This window comes from Phodopus roborovskii, unplaced genomic scaffold (assembly GCF_943737965.1).
Source record: "Phodopus roborovskii unplaced genomic scaffold, PHOROB, whole genome shotgun sequence".
NCBI classification, from domain to species: domain Eukaryota; kingdom Metazoa; phylum Chordata; class Mammalia; order Rodentia; family Cricetidae; genus Phodopus; species Phodopus roborovskii.
In genome coordinates, this window is record NW_026125665.1 from 36,120 (window position 1) to 59,601 (window position 23,482).

Consider the following 23,482-nt stretch of genomic DNA (forward strand, 5'->3'; position numbering starts at 1 on the left):
CTACCAGGAACATACTACTATTGTCTTGCTAAAGGGACACATTGTCACACTGCCTTCTATATATTTATGAATATATACATGCATTGGAACTTTTCTCAGCCTTAGCCAGAGATGCTTCCCCCAGCAGTGGTCAGTGCAGATACTTGTAACTGTTTAAAGTGCTGAGAATATGTGACTACTGATTGCTTAACCCTAAACGGGACCTCTAGTTGAACCGCCTACCTGCAAGGCTCAGAAAACATCATGGAAGAAGGGGAGGAAAGAATGTAATAGTTTAAGGATGAGAAGAATGGCTGCAAAAGTCATGGAGAGTGCATTCATGGACCCACTCCAACTATGGTCACATGCATATGATCAAGCCAACAAGATCAGTGAGCATTTCAACAAACAGTATTAACTGGACTCGGGGAGAAAATTAAAATGACAGAACATAAAGTGGATAGAGACATGATGGGGAGCCTGGAGGATGCTGGGGGAGAGTTGGAAGAAGTAATAAACAGCATACATTGAAAATCTGGATGTCAGTCAACCCTGATAACACTGTAACATCAGAGCATCAGGACCCCAAAGGCAGAAGTGGGAAATATTAGCTTCTAGGTCAATGAAATGTTGCCTTTGTCTCCTTGTAGACAACATCTGCCTTTTGTAACCAAGATTTCTAGGGTATTAGAGCATGAAATCAAAGGAAAAAGAATAGTCATTAATGGCAATGGTAAGTGGGCCATTCCTATTTCCACCACTTGAATCCTGATCAACACAAATAGAAGTACCCTATAATGGACACCAATTCAGAATAAACAGCCTTCCAGAGACCCTCGATACATCCCTCCATGTTATCCAGCCCTAGCTGGTGGTCATTCTGCATTTTTAAATGTGTGTGTGTTCACAAACACAACATGTCTGTGGGTGCCTTCAGAAACTGGAAGACGGAGTCAGATTTCTCCAAAGCTGGAGTTCCAGGTAGTTGTTAGCATCCGAATATAGGTGCTGGAAGCTGAATTTAGATCCCCTGGAAGATTAGCAAGTTCTACTAACTGAACCAACTCTTCCAACCCCTTTGAAGGAATTTGAACAAGCTTAAAATTTGAAGAAAGAGGAGTACAAAAGGACTTTGTGAACACATCCCCCATGGAGGGATAACTGCCTTAATCTAGAGACAGGAGAGAAGCCCTAGTCCGTACTTCACATGACCTGTCAGACCTACATGACCCCTACTGGATGACATTCCCCTACATATGGAATTGGGGTGGGGGGGATGGGAGGGTGGTTAGAGTGCATGTGAGAGGGCAGAGAGGGTAAAAGGGAGGGAAAGAGGGAGGGAGAGGGAACTGGGATCGATATGTAAAATAATAAATTTTAAAAAATGCTTTGACTCCAAAATTTAAGTTCAAGGACAAGTTACTAGGGAAAAGGATTTCTATTTTTGTTTCCACAGAAAATGAAAAGATGTGGATTCCTTCCAGACTAATGTGGTTTGGTCAAGCCAGACCGCCTGAAACAGAGTACCAGGTGATCCTACATTCAAAACAGCTGGACAAAGCAGCCTGACAGACTACAGCCAGGATTTCTGAATCTTCTTCGAATCACCCATGACAGCGCCCCTTACCAGCAGGAAGTAGTTTGGAAAGAACAATGCCCAAATTCCCAAATATTGTCTATAAATGTTTTTTTCATTTAAATGGACTTGGTTATATAAAATAAATAAATAAATAATAAAAAAATTTGAAGAAAGAAAAGCCTACAGTGCTGTAATCAGAGTTTATGGAGCAGTCCCAATGGGACCAGAATATATTGATAAAGTGAGTATGAGATTTATAACAAATGTGATTTCATGAAGAAACAGTTCCTGAAATGGTTTAGAAAAGGTCAGGTGCCCTGATCCTGAACTTTCTCCTGTCTGGAGGCACATTTGCTGGTAAACAAATGTCTTCACACTTCTTTTCATGGTGTTCAAAATACCAAAAGGTCCCTAGTTTCTTGCTGATACAGGCTCCCAATGTGTATGAATGGTTCCTCTGGATGGTTTACAGGACCAAAAGTTGCACTATATAAACTTCCTCAGACTATGGCTCATGTGATGTGAAGGTGACTTTTGACTTTAAAAACCATACCCTGCTTTGTTATGGTATCAAGAGTTATTGGCTCTTGTTCAGCCCAAGGACGTGGATTATTGCAGTTCTTTATCAAATTTGAGTAGGTAACATTCTGTAGCATGGAACATTTTGAGGAAAACTTCCTGGTACACTCAGCCTGTACTGGGAGAGTTTGAGTGGGACTGAATGTTAAAAATATTGCATTCATTTTCAGTGGAAGAAATGTGCAGGCAGAATGATATTCTTTGTCACTATTAGTGGCTCTTGTAGATTTTTTTCTTTGATAATTTTTTATTTAAATTGGCAACATATCAACCCCAGTCCCCTCACCCTGCACTCCTCCCCTGTTCCCTTCCTAACCCCCACCCCATCCCCTTCCTGGTCCCCAAGGAGGGTGAGGCCTTCCATGGGGGATCTTCAAAGTCTGTCATATCATTTGGAGCAGGGCCTAGGCCCTCCCCGCAGGCTTAGGAAGAATGGGCTCCCAAAGTCCATTTGTATAATAGAAATAAATACTGATCCATTACCAGAGGCCCCTTAGACTGCCCAGTCCTCCTAATTAACACAAACATTCAGGGGGTCTGGGTCAGTCCTGGTTTCCCAGCTATCAGACTGGGGTCCCTGAGCTCCCCCTTGTTCATTAGGTTCCTCCTTATATCCTAGCTTTTCTGGAGATGTGAATTGTAGGCTGGTAATCTTTTGCTCCATGTCCAAAATCCATATATGAGTAGGTACATACCATGTTTGTCTTTTTGTAACTGGGTTATCTCACTCAGGATGGTTTCTTCTAGTTCCATCCATTTGCTTGGGAATTTCAATATTCATTGCTTTTTTTTTCTGCTGAGTCGTACTCTGTAAGAAGTACGGTTTTTCCACCCGCAGCCTGGTCTTGTCCTGCCGCCGCGCCAGCCCCAATTAACACACAGAGACTCTGTATTTGATATTATGCTGTTGGCCAGGTGCTAGTTTCTTATCGGCTAGCTCTGTCTTAATTATTAACCCATTTCTATGTATTTCCACGTGGTCTTACTGAGAGCGGAGGAATGGCGGTTCTGTTCTCTCCAGGCTCTCCATCCTGACTCCTTCTTACTACTTCCTCTTTCCTCCTTGTCTCCTAGTCCCGCCTATCTTGCTTTCCTATTGGCCAACAGTGCTTTATTCATTAAACCAGTATGAGAAACATATACAGAATGACATCTCCCATCAGTACACCACATTTTCTCCATCCATTCTTCAGTTGAGGGGCCTTTAGGTTGCTTCCAGGTTCTTGCTATTACAAATAATGCTGCTATGAACATCGTTGAATAGATGTCCTTGTTGTATGGATGTGCATCTTTTGGGTGTATGCCTAAGAGTGGAATTGCAGGATCTTGTGGTAGACTTATTCTCATTTTCGTGAGGAACTGCCATACTGATTTCCATATGGCTGTATGAGTTTGCACTCCCACCAGCAGTGGAAGAATGTTCCCCTTTCTCCACATCCTCTCCATCATAAACTGGTTTTGGTGTTTTTTGGTTTTAGCCATTCTGTCAGGAGAAAGAAGGTATCTCAGAGTTGTTTTGATTTGCTTTTCCCTAATGGCTAAGGATGCCAAACATTTTCTTAAGTGTCTTTCAGCAATTTTACATTTATCTGTTGAGAATTCTGTATTTAGTTCTGTACCCCACTTTTTAATTGGATGATTTGGCATTTTGGTGACTAGCTTCTTGAGTTCTCTGTATATTTTGAAGATCAGCCCTCTGTCATATTTGGGTTTGGTGAATATCTTTACATTCTGTGGGCTGCCATTTTGTCTTGGCTGTTTCTTTTTTCCTTATTGTAGCTTTTCAATTTCAGGAAATCCCATTAATTAAACTTGGTCTCAGGTTCTGTGCTAGTGGTGTTAATTTCAGGAAGCAGTCTCATGTACCAATTCATTCAAGGGTACCTCCCACTTTCTCTTCTAAGAGGTTCAGTGTGGCTTGATTTATGTAGAGGTCTTTGATCCATTTGGACTTAAGTTTTGTGTGTGGCAATAGATATGAATATATCTGCAGTCATCACCAATTATGCCAGCACCATTTCTTGACAATGATTTCCTCTTTTCTTTGTATAATATTAGCTTCTTTGTCAAAAATCAGGTGTTTGTAGGTGTGTTGGTTAATGTCAGGGTTTTATTCAATTCAATTGATCCTCCTGTCTATTTTTGTGCCAAGACCAAGCTGTTTTCAGGACTATAGCTCTATAATAGAGCCTGAAATTAGAGATGGTAATGCCTTCAGAAGTTACTTTATTGTGGAGGGTTGTTTTGGCTATCCTAGATCTTTTGTTGTTCCAAATAAGGTTGAATATTATTCTTTCAAGTCTATAAAGAATTGTGCTGGGATTTTAATGGGTATTGCTTTTGGCAAGACTGCCATTTTTACCATGTTGATCCTACCTATCCAGGACCATGGGAGATCTTTCCATTTTCTGGTATCTTCTTTAATTTCTTTCTTTAAAGACTCAAAGTTCTTATTATAAAGGTCTTTCACTTGTTTGGTAAGTGTCACCTCAAGATATTTTATATTATTTGTGGCTATCAAAAAGGGTGATGTTTCTCTGATTTCTTTCTCAGCTCCTTTATCTTATATATACAGAGGGATCCTGATTTTTTTTTTTGAGTTTATCTTGTATCCTGCTAGTTTGCTGAAGGTGTTTATCAGCCATTGGACTTCCCTGGTAGAGTTTTTCAGGTCACTTATGTAAAGTATCATATCATCTGAAAATAGTGAACATTTAAATTCTTCCTTTCCAATTTGTATCTCCTTGATCTCCTTCTGTTTTCTTATTACTTTAGCTAGAACTTCAGTACAATATCAAAGAGATATGGAGAGAGTGAACAGCTTGTCTTGTTCCTACTTTTAGAAGAATCACATTGAGTTTCTCTCCATTTAGTTTGATGTTGGCTGTTGTTTGCTATATGTGTTTTTATTATGTTTAGGTATGTTCCTGTTATCCCTGATCTCTCCAAGATCTTTATCATGAAGGGGTGTTGGATTTTGTCAAAACCTTTTTCAGCATCTAGTGAAATGATCATGTGGGTTTTTTTGTTTTTGTTTTTAGTTTGTTTATATGGTGGATTACATTGATGAATTTTCGGATGTTGAAGCATCCCTGCATCCCTGGGAAGAAGGCTACTTAGTCATGGTGAATGATTTCTCTGTGTTCTTGGATTGAACTTGCCTATACGTGTGTGTGTGTGTGTGTGTGTGTGTGTGTGTGTGTGTGTGTGTGTGTAGATATATAATTTTTCTTATTTTACATATCGATCACATCTCCCTCCCCCATCCTCCAATGCCACCAACACCACCCCCTTCCCCACCCTTTCCCCTCACACTTCACAGAGAGGGTGATGCCCTCCTCCTGGAGGGATCACCAAAATCTGTCAAGTCATTTGAAGAAGGGTCTAGGCACTCCCTCCTGCCTCTAGGCTAAGGGAGTATCCCTTCATGGGGAATGTGCTCCCAAAGTCCTTTTGTGCACCTGGGATACATCCTGGTTCCACTGTCAGAGGTCCCTTAGACTGCCCAGGCCTTCTATCTGACCCACATTCAGGGGGTCTGAATCGGTCCAATGCTGGTTTCCCAGCTATCAGTCTGGGGGTCCATGAGCTCCCCCCTTGTTCAGGCCAGCTGTCTCTGTGGGTTTCTGTAGCCTGGTCTTGACCCCTTTTCTTATCACTTCTCCCTCTCTGTAAATAGATTCCAGGAGTTTGGCTCAGGGTTTAGTTGTGGGTGTCTGCCCCTGTTTCCATCAGCTACTAGATGAAGGCTCTATGATGGCATATAAGTTAGTCATCAATCTCATTATCAGGGAAGGGCATTTAAGGTAGTCTTTCCACTGTTGTTCAGACTGTTAGTTGAAGTCATCCTTGTAGGTCTCTGAACATTTTTCTAGAGTGAGTTTTCTCTTCAAACCTATAATGACTCCCTCTATTATGGTATATCATTTTTTGATCTCCTCTATTCATCCCTCAACTCGATATTTTTGGTTCCACATATTCTCCTCTCCTCCCGTTCTCTTTCTCCTAAGTCCCTCTCCACTCACTACTCCAACCCTGCTTCCAATTGCTCAGGAGACCTTGTTTCTTTCTCCTTCTGTAAAGGACCTTGTATGAATCTCGTAGATTCCTCCTTGTATCCTAGTTTCTCTGGCAGTGTGAATTATAGGCCAGTGATCCTTTGTTCTATGTCTAAAATACATATACGAGTGAGTACATACCATGTTCCTCTTTTTGTGACTGTGACTGGGTTACCTCAATCAGAATGATTTCTTCAAGTTCCATCCATTTGCCTAGGAATTTCAAGATTCCATTGGTTTTTTTCCACTGAGTAGTATTCTATTGTGTAAATGTATGACATCTTCTTTATCCATTCTTCAGCTGAGGGGCATCTAGGTTGCTTCCAAGTTCTTGCTATTACAAATAATGCTGCTATGAACATAGTTGAACAGATATGTCTCCGTTGCATGGATGTGTATCATTTGGTATATGCCTAAGAGTGGAATTGCCTGGTCCTGTGGTATACTGACTCCTATGTTCCTGAAGAACCGCCATACTGATCTCCAAAATGGCTATACAAGTTTGCACTCCCACCAGCAGTAGAGTGTTCTCCTTTTTCCACATCCTCTCCAGGATAAACTGTCATTGGTATTTTTAATTTTAGCCATTCCGACAGGAGTAAGATGGTATCTCAGCGTTACCTTGATTTGCATTTCTCTCATGGCACTTTCTTAAGTATCTTTCAGCCATTTTGGATTCCTCTATTGAGAATTCTCTCTTTAGTTCTGTACCCCCATTTTTTAATAGGGTTATTTGGTGTTTTGGTGACTAGTTTCTTGAGTTCTCTGTATATTTTGGAAATCAGCCCTCTGTCAGATGTAGGATTGGTGAAGATCTTTGCCCAGTCTGTGGGCAGCTGTTTGGTCTTGTTAATTGTGTGCCTTACTGAAGCTTCTCAGTTTGAGCAGGTCCCATTTATTAATTGTCAATCTCAGTGTCTGTGCTACTGGAGTTATGTTCAGAAAGCGGTCTCCTGTACCAATATGTTCAAGGATACCTCCCACTTTCTCTTCTAAGAGGGTCAGTGTGGCAAGATTTATGTTGAGGTCTTTGATCCATTTGGACTTGAGTTTTGTGCATTACCACAGACATCAGTCTATCTGCAGTCTGCTACACACCATCATCCAGTTGTGCCAGCACCATTTATTGAAGATGCTTTCCTACTTCCATTGTATAATTTTAGCTGTTTTGTCAAAAATCAAGTGTTCCTAGGTGTTGGGAACTGGCTTTCTGCTGACCCTGCCCTCTAACGATGGGTGGGACACGAATGGCCACGTAATCGCTATGTCACTTGGTACAGGGCTGCGTAGGGACTCAGTTATGCATGGGTGGGTTTCTCTTTTTAAAAAAGCACCCTACACCTCTCTCTCTCCCTCTCCTTCTCTCTCTCTTTCTCTATCTCTCTTTCTCTCCTGCCTTCAGTTGGCCACCAGCTACCCCCCATCTCTTCTCTCCACCAATAAACTCCATGTGGACGTGTTGAGTCTTGTGTTCATGTTTCATTGGCTAGAGCCTGTCTATTTTTGTGCCAATACCAAGCTGTTTTCAGGAATATAGCTCTATAGTAGAGCTTGAAGTCTAGGATGGTTATGCCTCTTGAAGTTCTTTTATTGTATGGGGTTGATTTGGCTATCCTGGGTCTTTTGTTTTTCCATTTAAAGTTGACCTTTCAAGGTCAGTGAAGAATTGTGCTGAGATTTTGATGGGGATTGCATTGAATCTGTAAATTGCTTTTGGCAAATTTGCCATTTTTACTATATTTATCCTACCTATCCAGAAGCATGGGAGATCTTTCCATTTTTCTGGTATCTTCTTTATTTCTTTCTTTAAAGACACAGTCTTTCACTTGTTTGGTTAGCATTACCCCAAGACACTTTATGTTGTTTGTGGCTATTGTAAAGGGTGATGTTTCTCTAATTTTTTTCTCAGCCCCTTTATCCATCTGTATATAATAGAGCTACTGATATTTTTCAAGTTTAAATTGTTTGCTGAATGTGTTTAGTAGCTGTAGGGGTTCCCCGATAGAGTTTCAGGTCACTTATATAAACTATCATATCATCTGAAAATAGTGACAATTTGATTTCTTCCTTTCCAATTTGTACCCCTTGATCTCCCTTTGTTGTTTTATTGGTCTAGCTAGAACTTCAAGTACAACATTGAAGAGATAAGGAGAGAGTAGGTAGCCTTGCCTTATTCCTGATTTTAGAGGAATTGCCTTAAGCTTGATATTGGCTGTTGGTTTGCTATATATTGCTTTTATTATGTTGTTATGTTCCTGTTATCCTTGATCTCTCCCAAGACCTTTATCATAAAAGGTGTTGGATTTTGTCCAAGGCTTTTTCAGCATCTAATGAGATGATTATATAATTTTTCTTTTTCAGTATGGTAGATCACATTGATAGACTTTAGTATGTTGAACTATTCCTGCATCCTGGGATGAAGCCTACTTAGTCATGGTTTAATTTCCATGAGTTTGTAGGGTTTCTGCAATTTGTGTTGTTGTTGAATTCTACCTTTAAGGCACAGGGTGTTATTAAAATTTTTTTGTACCTATTGAGGTTTGCTATATTATGGAGTATGTGGTCGATTTTAGAGAAGGTTCCATGTGGAGATGAGAGGAAGGTATATTCTTTTGTGTTTGGATGGAATGTTCTATAAATATCAGTTAAACTCCATTGGATCATAACTTCTATTAGTTCCTTTGTTTCTTTGTTAAGTTTCTCACTGGTGGACCTGTCTAGTGTTAAGAGTAGGGTGTTGAAATCTCAGACTATAAGTGAGTGAAGTTTTAGTAATGTTTCTTTTACAAATTTGGGTGCCTTTGTATTTGAGTTATAGACATTCAGAATTGACATTTCATCTTGATGGATTTCTCCTATGATGATTAAGAAAGACCTTCTTCATCTCTTTTGATTGATTTTAAAGTCTAATTTGTTAGATATTAGGATTGCTATACCTGCTTGTTTCTTGGGTCTATTTGAATGGAAAATCTTTTACCATCCCTTAACCCTGAGGTAACATCTGTCTTTGACGTTGAGGTGTGTTTCTTGTTTGTAGCAGAAGGATAGATTCTGTCTTTGTATCCATTCTGTGAGTGTGTGTCTTTTTATAGGTGAGTTAAGACCATTAATATTGAGACATCAGGTGTAATTCTGATATGTTTGCCTTCATATGTTACTTGTACTTTTTTTCCTTTGCTGCTCTTAATATTCTTTCTTTATTCTGCATGTTTGGTGTTTTTATTATTATTATGTGGCAAGGGGACTTTTTCGTGGTCCACTCTATTTGATGTTCTGTAAGCTTCTTTTACTTTCATTGGCATGTCTTTCTTTAGATTGGGAAAGTTTTCTTCTATGATTTTGTTGAATATATTTTCTGAACCTTTGAGTTGGGTTTCTTTACCTTCTTCTATCCAATTATTCTTCCTTTTGACCTTTTCACAGCGTCCCATTTTCCTGGATATTTTGTGTCAGGAATTTGTTGGACTTAAGATTTTCTTTGGTCAGTGAATCTATTTCTCCTAGTGTATCTTCAACACCTGAGATTCTCTCTTCCATCTCTTGTATTCTGTTGGTTATGCTTGCATCTGTAGTTCCAGATTGTTTACCCAGCTTTTCTATTTCCAGCATTCCCTCAGACTGTGGTTTGTTTGTTCATTTGTTTGTTTGTTTGTTTTTGTCTCTATTCCAACATTCAAACCTTGCACTGTTTGAATTATTTCTTGCAATTTTTGGTTTGTCTTTTCTTCTGCTTCGTTTGTGTTGGGATGTTCAAATCTTGCTGGTGTCTCAGGGTGTCATAATGATCTTTCTGTTGTTGACTGTGTTCTTATACTTTAGTCTACCCATTCCTTCTTTCAGTGCATTCCGGTGGGGGTCTTTCCCTCTCCTGGTGGGTATGGGACCAACATTATCTGGCGGTGGGTGCAAGCAGGTCCAAACTCTGATGGCTCTTCTCTTCCAGTGGGTGAAATTGGGACTAGGGCACTAGCAGACTCTGGATAGGCTGGTCAGCCAGGACAGGCTCCCCTGCATGTAGTCCCCAGTGTAAGGATTCAAGAATGCACTCAGGCAGTGCTCTGGTTATCCCAGGGTTCCATGAGTACTAGTATGCAGGCAGGTGTAAAGGGCCCCTTTAAAAGACAGACCCCGCCCACTTATGCTCTCTTTTGCTCTTGCTCTCCTCCTCCTCCTCTCTCTCTCTCTCTCTCTCTCTCTCTCTCTCTCTCTCTCTCTCTCTCCCTTCTTCTTTTCTGTTCCCGGTGTCTTTATTTCTCTTTCCCCTTCCCCCTCACTCCATTTTCTAAATAAACTTCTCACTCAACTTCTGTCTGCCTGGCATGTTATTCCCTCTGCCTTGGTCACCCTCACCTGCTATGGAACCTGCTATGCTCTCCCACATGATCCTTACCTTGGTACCCTCACATGGAACACCCCCCCCCCTCTTCTCATTTCCTCTTTCTTGGTTCCTATCATCTTCCTGAAGTTGTTTTTAGAGTCATTCTCTTCTGCTTCATCTGTGTTGGGATGTTCAAACTCAGTCAGGCTCTCCTCGAAAATTCCCCCACTTCCTGCTGGCGGGTGGCCAGAGATGCTTGGGGATCCTGATTCCGAACCAAAAGTCCAATTTCATCCACCCGTCCACTGGAAATAGCATCCCACACCAGCTACAATTCAGTAAGGTACTCTTTCTTACGCATCATAAAAGTTTCATATCTCTTATTCTTACATGGGGGGGCAGAGCCTTCAGCCACAATCAGAAGGCTCCAAGCAGGGCCCCGAAAGTCCAGCCAAAAACAAGCCCAAACTTACCTCCTTGGAAGTGGGACCAGGATGCTGGCAGATTCTGGACAGGCCTCTGATGGGAGATGTCATTCTGTATATGTTTCTCATACTGGTTAATAATAAATCACTGTTGACCAATAGGAAAGGAAGATAGGAGGGACTAGGAGACAAGGAGGAAATAGGAAGTGGTAAACAGGAGTCAAGATGGAGATCCTGGAGAGACTAGAACCGCCAGCTGCCTCTCGCTGGTAAGACCACATGGAAATACATAGAAATGGGTTAATAATTAAGGCAGAGCTAGCCGATAAGAAACATGTAACCGGGCCAACAGCATTGTATCAAATACAGAGTCTCTGTGCGTTATTTGGGGCTGGCATGGCGGCGGGACAAGACCAGCGGCGGGCAGAAAAACCATACACCTTACAAATGGCGCCCAAGTGGCTAGTAAGAACTTACACTTAAAATTTAACAAAAGCTTAAAAAAGGGAAAGAACTACGCCCAAATTCCCAAATATTGTTTATAAATGTTTGTTTTCATTTAAATGGGGTTGGTTATAAATGGTTAATGACCACAACCAATCTCTTTTTAAAGTTAAAAAGGGGATTATGGTATAGATATGAATACTTTGTTTTGGAATGGATTTTCATTTATTGATACAATTTAAGGTCAATGTTGTGATATGTATATTTCTCTTCTTGTTTATATAGCTCATTTAAAAATGTAATGTATAATTTAGTATAGATTTTAGATAGTACCTATGATAGTCAAATCTTATAGTTAAGTTAGTTAAGATTTCTAGATATACAGACATGTATTTGAGATAAATAGGCATTCTTCAAATATTTCAAAGACCTACAGAATATGGCATTAAAAATGGTTTAGGGTTTTTTGTGACAGTGAGACATAATTGCTCTTGGCAATACCACCTGCACCAGAAAGGAAGATGGACATTGAAGAAACTCGTTTTGGAGTTTGCTTCCAATATGGCAAGACTAGCCATTTGGACAAGATACTGCTCTTCTCTGGACTGCTTGACTTTATGCTGTATAAACTGAACATGCAGGACCCAACGAAAAGTGACTGCTGATTCAAGATGGACATTGCTACAGAGATCCTGCTTCATAGAAGAGTCTGCGAGACAGTCTGCAGGACACAAAAAAAAGTGACTGACAAACTGCCAATACAAGAAGACAGTTTAAACTTTCCTGCTTTGCTGAAGAGTCTGCCAAACACACTATGGCCTATGGGCTGAAGATGGAAGATTATAAAAAAACTTCGGGTGACTAGGCAGTGAGTTGTCTCAGTCATTTCTAGAGTTTATATACTATCCTTCTATGGTCTTTGAAGGAGTTGAAGACAAATAGTTATGGTTATAGTTTTCCTTAGTTAGGATTAAAGATAAGTTACATATAGGATTTAGACTCACAAAGATAAAATAGATGATAAAATATTTTCTTAAATCTTGATAAATGTTAACGGACAAAATAGTATTCCCTGTGATTCTTATTTGATAACTGTTGTGTGATATATTTTGCTATGTTAAGGTTAAAACCCTTCCTTTTATTTAAACAGAAAAGAGGAGATGATGGGAGATGTCATTCTGTATATGTTTCTCATACTTGTTAATAATAAAGCACTGTTGGCCAATAGGAAAGGAAGATAAGAGGGACTAGGAGACAAGAAGGAAATAGGAAGTGGTAAACAGGAGTCAAGATGGAGAGTCTGGAGAGACTAGAACCGCCAGCCGCCTCTTGCTGGTAAGACCACGTGGAAATACGTAGAAATGGGTTAATAATTAAGGCAGAGCTAGCCGATAAGAAACATGTAACCGGGCCAACAGCATTGTATCAAATACAGAGTCTCTGTGCGTTATTTGGGGCTGGCATGGCAGCGGGACAAGACCAGCGGCGGGCAGAAAAACCATACACCTTACAGGCTTCAGGCATTTTTATTTTTTTTAAGATTTATTTATTTGTGCATTTTATGTATGAGTACTCTATCTGCATATATGCCTACATGCCAGAAGAAGGCATCAGACCCAATTAATAGATGGTTATAAGCCACCATGTGGCTGTGGGAATTTGAATCAAGGTCCTCTGAAAGAGCAGCCAGTGCTCTTAACCACTGAGCCATCTTTCCAGTCCACTCTTGTCAATTTTCTTATTTTCAGTTTTATAGTGAGAAAGTACCAAAGGGAGCAGAAAGACATGGCAATGTGTACCATTTGGGGAAGAGGTGAATCTGAGCTTGAAAGCACAGCAACTGCCAAGACAACAGCTGTAATTGTCAAGGATGTTGTCATCATTACAAAGTAACTTAGTTTTCTGCATTATGGCAATAGAAAGGTACCCTGAACACAAGACCCCACACAATAACAAATTTTTAAAAAATCTTTCTCAAAAAAAGGACAGCCTTAAGAGAAAGTGGTATTGTAAATATTGCTGATCAAGATGGCTGCATTATGTCTCAAGCTGGCATCAGAACTTGACAACATTGTTCTGGGTTTGTAGGCATGCAAAATACAAGAGTTATTGAGTTGTAGAGTCTTTTAGCAAGGTTCCAGAAATGAGATTCACAATTGGATTCCCTAAATCGAGGCCCTAAGAGGACACAGAATGAAACTGTGAAGGTGAAACCTAATTTCAGAGAAAACCCCATTATGTTTTCTGCTGCAAGAACTGTGTGATGCCTGCAAAGGAAAGACCTGGAGTGAATTTGGCCCAAAAGACAAGCTATGTGAATTGTGGGCAGTAGACCAGGAAGTGTAGTGATGCCCAATATTATGAGTATTTTTCCCTGCCATTCAGGTCCCACCACCATACCAGCCCCAAATAATACACAGAGGCATTATATTAGATATAAAGCATAGGCCAGTTACTTGTTTCTTATCGGCTAGCTCTGTCTTAAATATTAACCCATTTCTATTCATCTAAGTACTACCCCGTGGTCTTATCTTACCGGAGAGAGGGTCTGGCATTCTTCTCTCTCCATCCTCCATCTTGGATCTCCTCCCTACTACTTCCAGAATCCTCCTTGTCTCCTAGTCCCACCTATCTTCCTTTCCTATTGGCCACCAGTGCTTTGTTGTAAGAGAAACATATTTACAGAATGACATCTACCATCATCTCCTCTTTTCTGTCTAACATATAAAGAAAGGTTTTAACCTTAACAAAGCAAAATATATAACACAACACTTATCAAATAAGAATCACACTTAACAATATTTAGTCCATTAACATTTAGTTAGACTTAAAGAAAATATTCTATCATCTATCCTATCTTTGTGAGTCTAAAGTCCTATATGTAACTTATATTTAAGCCTAACTAAGGAAAACTATAACCATAACTATCTGTCTTCAACTCCATCAAAGGCCACAGAAGGGTAATATATAACTCTAGAAATGACAGACACAATTCACTGCCTGGTCAGTCACCCAAAGTTCTTCTGTAATGTTCCATCTTCAGCCTATAGGCCATAGTGTGTCTGGCAGACTACTCAGCAAAGCAAGAAACTTTAAACTATCCACCTGATTTGACAGTTTGTCAGTCACTTTTATGTGTCCTGCAGACTGTCTGGCAGACTCTTCCATGAAGTAGTAACCCTATAGCAATGTCCACCATGTATCAGCAGTCACTTTCCTGTGGCTCCTGCATGTTCAGTTTATATAGCATGAAGTCGAACAGTCCAGACAAGAGCAGTATCTTGCCCAAATGGCTAGTCTTGCCATATTGAAAGCAAATTCCAGAACATGTTTCTTGAATGTCCATCTTCCTTTCTGACCCAAGTAGTATTGCCAGGAGCAGTTATGTCTCACTATCAAAAAAAAACCTAAACCATTTTAAATGTCATATTCTGTAGGTCTTTGAAATATTTGAAGAATGCCTATTCATCTCAAATACATCTCTGCCATGCCAGACCCTGTGGCCTACCCTGTGCACTGTCCACTGCTCTGGTTGAGCACTGGGACAGAGGGTGGAGCCAACAATCCAGTCACCTTCAGGGAACTTCTTGGAGCTGCTCTGAGCACACTAAACCTGCCTATCCACGTGGGACCACCCGTAATTCCACCTGCCTGGTCTCTGGCCGCCACCGCTGGTCCTCTACTGGAGTCCCAGGCCCCTCCAAGAGATCTGCCTATTCAGGGCCACTCTGAATTCCTGCAGACTGGATCCTTGACCCTCATAGCAGGGCCTCTGCCAAAAAGGCCTCAGCTGGAGAGTGCCAGGCCCAGGCTATATCTGTCTATCAGCTTAAGGAACATCCTGAGTCCCAGCCTTCAAGATCTTTGACTCCCATTGCCAGTCTTCTGCGGGAGCCTGAACTTTGACACTCATGGCCAGGCCAGTGCCTGTGGAGAGACCTCCTAGAGAGCTTGAACCACCCAGAGCTACAGACATCAAACCTCTGACCCACCTAAGCACACCGGGTAGTACCATAGAGAGAGGGAGAGACCCCACCAACACCTACTGGAAGATGCTATGGGAAGACGGCAATACAAGAAAACACCTAACAACAGAAAGACAAGCATGACACCACCACAATCTAGGGGATCTACACCAACTAGACCGGAACACACCAAAGCAGATGAAGCAGAAGAGAACCACTTAAAAATTCTCATCAAAAAAATGATAGAGGCCCTCAAAGAAGATGTGAGAAAATCCCTTAAAGAAATGGAAGAAAAAACAAACAAAAAAATGGGAAGAAATGAACAAATTTCTTAAGGAAAGTAAAGAAAGTACAGAAAGCCAAGAAAAAACAAACAGATGAAGGAAACAGTTCAAGTCTTGAAAACTAAAATAGAGACAATAAAGAAAACACAAACCGAAGGAATGCTGGAAATAAAAAACCTGGGCAAAAGATCGGGAACTACAGACACAAGCATAACCAACAGAATTCAAGAGATGGAAGAGAGAATCTCAGGTAAGGAAGATAAACTAGAGGAAATAGATTTATTAACCAAAGAAAATCATAAATCCAACAAATCCTTAACACAAAACATGCAGGAAACAATTTGAGCATCCCTGGAAAGGCTACCATAAATGCCCTTCCCGGATAGTGAGATCAACAACTAACTTATACATAGAGCCCTCATCTAATACCTGTTGGAAACAGAAGCAAACACCCATACCTAAACACTGAGTCGAACTAGAACCCAGATGCAGATGGAGAGGATAAGACCAGGTTGCAGAAACACATAGAGACAGCTGACCTGAACAAGGAGGAGCTAACGGGCATCCAGACTGATAGTTGGGAAGCCAGCATGGGACGGACTCAGGCCCCCCTGAATATGGGTCTCAGCCAGAAGGACTGAACAGTCTAAGGGACCTCAGACAATGGAACCAGGATGTATCCCTGGTGCACAAAGGGACCTTGCGAACACATCCCCCATGAGGGATAACTGCCTTAACCTAGAGACAGGAGAGAAGCCCTAGTCCCTACTTCAAATGACTTGACAGATCTACATGAACCCACCTGGATGGCATTCCCCTACATGTGGAATTGGGGTGGGGGATGGGAGGGGAAGGTGGTCAGGGTGCATGTGAGGGGGCAGAGGGTTAAAGGGAGGGAGGAAGGGAGGGAGGGAAAGGGAACTGGAATCGACATGTAAAATAATAAATTTTAAAAAAGTTAATGAAATGCAAAAAAAAAAATCCAGGAAATGTGGGACACCGTGAAAAGACCAAACGTAAGAATAATATGCATAGAGGAAGGTGAGGAAGCCCAGCGCAAAGGTGCTGAAAATATATTCAACACAATCATTGAGGAAAACTTTCCCAATCTGAAGAAGGACATGCCCATGAAAGTACAAGAAGCATACTGAACACCAAATAGACTGGATCAAAGAAAAAAGACCCCTTCACACATAATAATCAAAACACCTAACATACAGAATAAAGAAGGAATATTAAGAGCAGTGAAGGAAAAAGGACAGGTAACATATAAAGGTAGACCTATCAAAATTACACCTGACTTCTCCATGGAAACTCTTAAGGCTTAAGGCCAGAAGGTCCTGGATAGATGTTCTACAACTACTAAAGTCCACAGATACCAGCACAGGCTACTATACCCACCAAAACTCTCAATCACTATAGATGGAAAAACAAGATATTTAATGACACGGCCAGATTTTCACAATAACTATCTACAAATCCAGCCCTACAGAAAGAACCAGGATAGCCAAAACAACCCTGTACAATAAAAGAACTTCAGGAGGCATCACCATTGTTGGGAACCAGCAGCCTGCTGACCCTGCCCCCGATGATGGGTGGGATGCTCATGGCCATGTCATCACTATGTCAGGCCTTACCTGGCTGCTCAAGCTTTACCTGGCTGACAGAGGACTCAGTAACACATGCACAATCCCCCTTTTAAAGCAAGCGCGCCCCCCCTCTCTTGCTCTATGGCCCCCTCTCTCTTGCTTTTTCTCTCTACACACTCTCTCTCTCCCCTGCTTTCACTTGGCCACCAGCTACACCCCTTTCTCTCCCTTCCCTCAATAAACTCCACGTGGGCGCTGAGTCTCATGTTTGTGTTTCTTAGGCAAAACGATAGCAAAAGAACAACAACCATCCCTGACTTTAAGCTCTACTACAGAGCTATAGTTCTGAAAACAGCCTGGTATTGGCACAAAAATAGACAGGTAGACCAATGGAATTGAATCGAAAATCCTGATATTAACCCACACACCTATGAACACCTGATTTTCGACAAAGCAGCTAAAAGAATACAATGGGATGAGGACAGCATCTTCAACAAATGGTGCTGGCACAATTGGATGAGGGTGTGTAGAAGACTGCAGATAGACCCACGTCTGTCGCCATGCACAAAACTCAAGTCCAAATGGATCAAAGACCTCAACATCATTCCAGCCACACTAAACCTCTTAGAAGAGAAAGTGGGAGGTACCCTTGAACAAATTGGTATAGGAGACTGGTTCCTGAGCATAACTCCAGTATCACAGACACTGAGATCAACAATTAATAAATGGGACCTCCTCAAACTTAGAAGCTTCTGTAAGGCAAAGGACACAGTTGACAAAACCAGATGGCAGCCCACAGACTGGGAAAAGATTTTCACCAATCCTATATCTGACAAAGGGCTGATCTCCAAAATATACAAAGAACTCAAGAAACTAGTCAACAAAACACCAAATAACCCTATTAAAAATGGGGTACAGAACTGAAGAAAGAATTATCAATAGAGGAAACCAAAAAGACTGAACGACACTTAAGAAAGTGCTCAACATCCTTAGCTATCAGGGAAATGCCAATCAAAACAACTTTGAGATACCATCATACTCCTGCCAGAATGGCTAAATTTAGAAACACCAATGACAACTTATGCTGGAGAGGATGTGGAGAAAGGGGAACACTCCTCCACTGATGGTGGGAGTGCAAACTCATACAGCCATTTTGGAGAAAAGTAAGGCGGTTCCTCGGTAAAATGGGAATTAGTTTACCACAGGACCTGGCAATCCCCCTCTTAGGCATATACCCAAATGATCCACACCCATGCAACAAAGACATCCGTTCAACTATATTCATAGCAGCACTATTTGTAATAGCAAGAACCTGGAAGCAACCTAGATGCCCTCAACTGAAGAATGGATAAAGAAGATGTGGCACATCTACACATTGGAATACTACTCAGCAGAAAAAAAATAATGGAATCTTGAAATTCGCAGGCAAGTGGATGGCACTTGAAGAAACCATCCTGAATGAGGTAACCCAGTCACAAAAAGAGGAACATGGTATGTACTCGCTTATATATGGATTTTAGACCTAGAGCAAAGGATCACCAGCCTATAATTCACACTAGGATACAAGGTGTATTCTAATAGATTCACATAAAGTCCCTCACAGAAGGGGGAAGGAACAAGTCCCCCAGAGCACATGGGAGGTGGGGGGAGGTAGTGAATGGAGAGAGAAGTAGGAGAAAGAGAAGTGGAGGAGAGGAAAGCACGTGCGACTAGGAAGATTGAGTCAGGATAGGAATAGAAGAGAGAGATAGAAAGAGAGAGAGAACATAAAAGAGGGAGCCATTTGAACCTAAAGAAAGGTCTAGAGACCTACAAGACTGACTCCAACTAACATTTTGAGCAACAGTGGAAAGTCTACCATAAATGCCCTTCCCTGATAATGAGATCAACAACTAACTTATCCACCATCATGGAGCCCTCATCTAATACCTGTTGGAAACCGAAGCAAACACCCATAACTAAATACTTTGAGTTGAACTAGAATCCAGATGCAGAGAGAGAGGACAAGACCAGGTCGCAGAAACACATAGAAAGCTGACCTAAACAAGGAGGAGCTAACGGGCCACCAGACGGATAGCTGGGAAGCCAGCATGGGACAGACTCAGGCCCCCCTGAATATGGGTCTCAGCCAGAAGTCCTGAACAGTCTAAGGGACCTCAGACAGTGGAGCCAGGATGTATCCCTGGTGCACAAAAGGACCTTGCGGCCACATCCCCCATGAGGGATAACTGCCTTAATCTAGAGACAGGAGAGAAGCCCTAGTCCCTACTTCACATGATCTGTCAGATCTACATGATCCCAACTGCAAATCTTTCCTGGGCTGAGCTAGGTCTCCTAGGACACAAAATGGTCCTGGAAAGGCTATGTTGTTTGTCTCAATTCAGTGTGGCTCCTATTGTGGGATCCTCTTTTGTCACCCAGCCTGTCACTCTCTATACGGAGCTACCAATCAGGACCTCCAGAAGGACCGTCCAATCAGGAGCGACGGGAGGCGGGCTCCTTCCAGCAGTCTAGATGTGCTTTGGGGTGAGCAGGGGAGGGAGGTGCAGAGGGTTCAAAGCTCTTCACTGTGAGCTCCTTCCTCCGAGCTGTGAGGCGAGCTTGGCAGCTGTGCCATGGTGAGCGCAAGGCCAGGGTCCCCCAGATGGCAGCGAGAAGCGACTGGCTGAGCCGCAGGAGCCGGTGTGCTGGGCCCTCCCAGGGCTGGGGGAGTGGAAGGACCAACGTCCTGGAAAGTTGGGCTTCACGGCGTTAAAAAGGCAAAGTCGCAAGCCCCGGGCAGGTGACGGGAGGGCCGGTGACGGGAGGGCCGCGCTCTGGGGAACCGAGAACACCAGTCTGAGCGGAATCGCTGACCCCATGAGGCGCCTGCCTGAGTCTGTCTGCGGATACCCGTCCTTGGGCCTTGCGCGTTTCTCTGAGTGTGGACTGTGACAGCTTGCATCTAATGTACCCGCAACGCTGCATGTGTGCTTCAGAGTGAGCCTGTGATTGTTCTGGGAGAGGGACCGCCCCAGGGTTGGATAGGACGGAGAAACGTGGAGCAGGAAAAAAAATATATTTTTTAATTTAAACATTGCTACCAGGGATTTCTAAGAACAAGCAGATGCTTGCATGCTAATGTTAACACTGTTCTATCAGGTGGGAGGGCTCTGAGACAGGAAGTAGAAATGCACTGTAGGAAGAGAATTGGGGCAGAGCAGCAGCACATTCTAAGCCCTGGGCCCAGTAATGAAAGGAGTGCTACTACAGGGCTGCTTCCTTCCACATTCCTCAGTGTTTGCATACAACTTCTGTGTCATGGAAGAGATGTGTGGATCCCACAGTGTGGAGTGAACCTATTGTCAATCAAGAATGTGCAATGTTTAGGCCTCAGTGAGCTTTGAGGATGTGGCTGTGCACTTCACCCAGGAAGAGTGGGCTTTGCTGGATCCTTCCTAGAAGAGTCTGTACAGAGATGTGATGCTGGAAACCTGCAGGAACCTCGCTTCGATAGGTGAGGACATCATCTTACCATCACTCTGTAAATTAGGGAGCAAGTGTCTCTTGGTATCAATGCTCTTCTGTGGTTTGGACTAGTAAAAGGCAGATTATGTTAAATATATCAGACAAGGTTTCAATGTTAGCCAGAGCAAGAAACTAATTTTTTAGTAATTTCTAACTTACCTTAAATCTTCTGGGGCTACCTTTTAGGATACAAATGGGAAGACCAGAACATTGAAGACCATTATAAAAGTCCTGGGAGAAATCTAAGGTAATGTGCATGCAGAAGGAATCTTTTTTAAAGGTATAAAAGTATATTGAGAGAGGGCAGGCTTCTCTTGCCCGGGCTTTCTTTCTAGCTGCTAGTATGCTACTGAATTTTTCTGGCTTTGCCTTGGTATGGTGTGGATGGTCTACCCATCCTCTTCATAATGAATTTGAGTATTTTCTTATCCCTGGAGACCTTAAACAGGTCCATGAATTACTGTTCATAGGACACAAAGCCCCATGTGTTCTGATCGGGACACATGAACTTGGTATGTTTGGAGCCAGCTGTGCTTCAGCTTGCTCATGTTGTTAATAACTTTGTGGCCCATGGCTCCTGAGTCCTAGTGGCTTGGGTTCAGGATGGGGTGAAGAAGGAATGAAGAAAGAACAGAGACACATAACAATGAAGCTGGGATCAGATGGGATTCTCTAACTGCTTCTGCCTCTGCTATTGCTGCAACCTGGAACTTCGACATCTTTCTTAAAGCACAGGGAGAGTTAGCTAGTATGGGCAGGAGATCTCTGTAGGTGGATGGTCTTAGGCTATAAATTCCTGGGAAATGGAAGCTGTACTTGCTAGTCTTTACACACATTGATCGGTTGTTCATAAACAGTCAGACTCAAGCTCCTAAAGAAAACTTTACCATCCTTTTTAAGTGTGGGCCATATGGCTTTGCCAGTTTACCATGAGCCAATTAGTCTTGGAGTCCTCAACAGACCATGCCAATGTCAAAATACACATTTACTCAACACTTCACTCACTCAGGGCTTCCTTCACTCCCTACACATGGCCATTTGTTTTGAAGAATTCTGTTGTTCTTCAGTGATGACCACGACAGGAAGTCGTTAAAGGAATTTTGATATGCTACAAAAATTTGCAAATAAGCAAACTAAACAAATAGGCACAGTGTGAATTTTTCCATTCAAATATTTTTACCAAAATTACAGTTAATAGGCACTAAAATGAGAGCATGCTGATTAATGTTAACAGAGTGTTTCACTTGGAAACATTATACGATCTTGAACTAATGAATATCACTCTTTTGATCAAAGCTCCGTCAGAGACAGCATGTAGAACATCAGTTCATTTAGTCTCTGGCCACTCAGATCAGGCAAAAGACATAAACCTCATCTGATCTTTGGAATTTTAAATGAGACATAATAAGCAGTCAGTAGTTAAAAAAAACTATTATTAAATTGCCTGTCTTCTGTTGTGGTTTGTGTTTTCTTTACAGAAGTTACATGTTACAGACCTTCTGTGAGGATGAAGGTGGTGACCCTCACAGAGAAAAGTTGACTTGGAAACCAAATCTCAGTATGAGCATGAAAAGTTCCACTGGCCTAACACCATGTGATCACAGTGTATGGGGGAAGACTTCCTGGTATCATTCATCCTCTAGTAGACATGCCACATCTCACTCTCAATATAATCCACATGAACATGAAGAATACATGACTAATCAATGTAACTCTGATTCTCTGATAAACTTCCAAAGGTACATGAGAACCCATGTTGTGAATGGGCCATGTGAATGTGAGATATGTTTAAAATATTTTGTTTTTCCAAATATACTGGGAATGCATCAGGAAACTAATAGTGGGAAAAGTCTATATCAATACAAGGAATGTGGAAAGACCTCTATTAATATTAGCTCACTATGCACACATGGAGGCACTAACACTGTAGGAAAATGTTATGAATGTAATCAGTGTGGTAAAGCTCTGAGTTCTTACAGTTCACTTAGAAGACATGAAAGAATTCATGCTGAGAAAAAACCCTATAAATGCAAACAATGTGGGAAAGCCTTTAGATACCACAGTTACCTTCACTTACATGAAAGAATTCATACTGGTGAAAAACCCTATGAATGTAAACAGTGTGGGAAAGCATTTATATTTCCTGGTGCTTTGCAAGTACATGAAAAAATTCATACTGAAGAAAAATGTCATGAATGTAAACGATGTGGTAAAGCCTTTAGACGTCATAGTGACCTTCAAGTACATGAAAAAATTCACACTGGAGAAAAACCCTATGTATGCAAACAGTGTGGTAGAGCTTTTAGACTTAATAGCCATCAGCAGAGACATGAACAAACTCATACTGAAGACAGAACCTTTATATGCAAACAGTGTGGCCGATCTTTTGAATGTTACAATAATCTTGAGTTACATGAAAAAATTCATACTGGAGACAGACCCTTTGTATGTAAAGAATGTAGTAAAGCCTTTATTTGTCATGGTCAGAGGCATGAAACAACCCATACTAGAGAAAAACCTTATGGATGTAAACAAAGTGGGAAAGCCTTCAGACATGAAAGGACTCACAAACAAATGTCTACATGCCCCAGAAAATAATAATTCTACCAAAGTCCAGCTAGGTTGTATTAGGATTACTTCTAGAAACATGGATAACTCATGGACAACTGCATCTTCAAAATGCTCCTCCAGCCTGAATCACAGGAGCTACCACTCTGGAGAGCTCTGCAGTTTTGCAGGCAGCTCAACTTACCAG

The 23,482-nt window shown here is 41.7% G+C and overlaps 2 protein-coding genes across 2 annotated transcripts in view; one reads left to right on the plus strand and one right to left on the minus strand.

Moving 5' to 3' along the window:
• LOC127217161 (zinc finger protein 14) overlaps nt 1-23,482 on the minus strand; it is an 85,465-nt gene that overhangs the window by 15,551 nt on the left and 46,432 nt on the right. The window lies entirely within an intron of this gene.
• On the plus strand, nt 19,780-23,325 carry LOC127217273 (zinc finger protein 709). The gene is made up of 4 exons (XM_051178210.1): nt 19,780-19,838; nt 20,590-20,716; nt 20,914-20,974; nt 22,206-23,325. Exons 2-4 carry the CDS (start codon nt 20,683-20,685, stop codon nt 23,323-23,325), a joined length of 1,215 nt encoding a protein of 404 aa, XP_051034167.1. The 5' UTR covers nt 19,780-19,838; nt 20,590-20,682.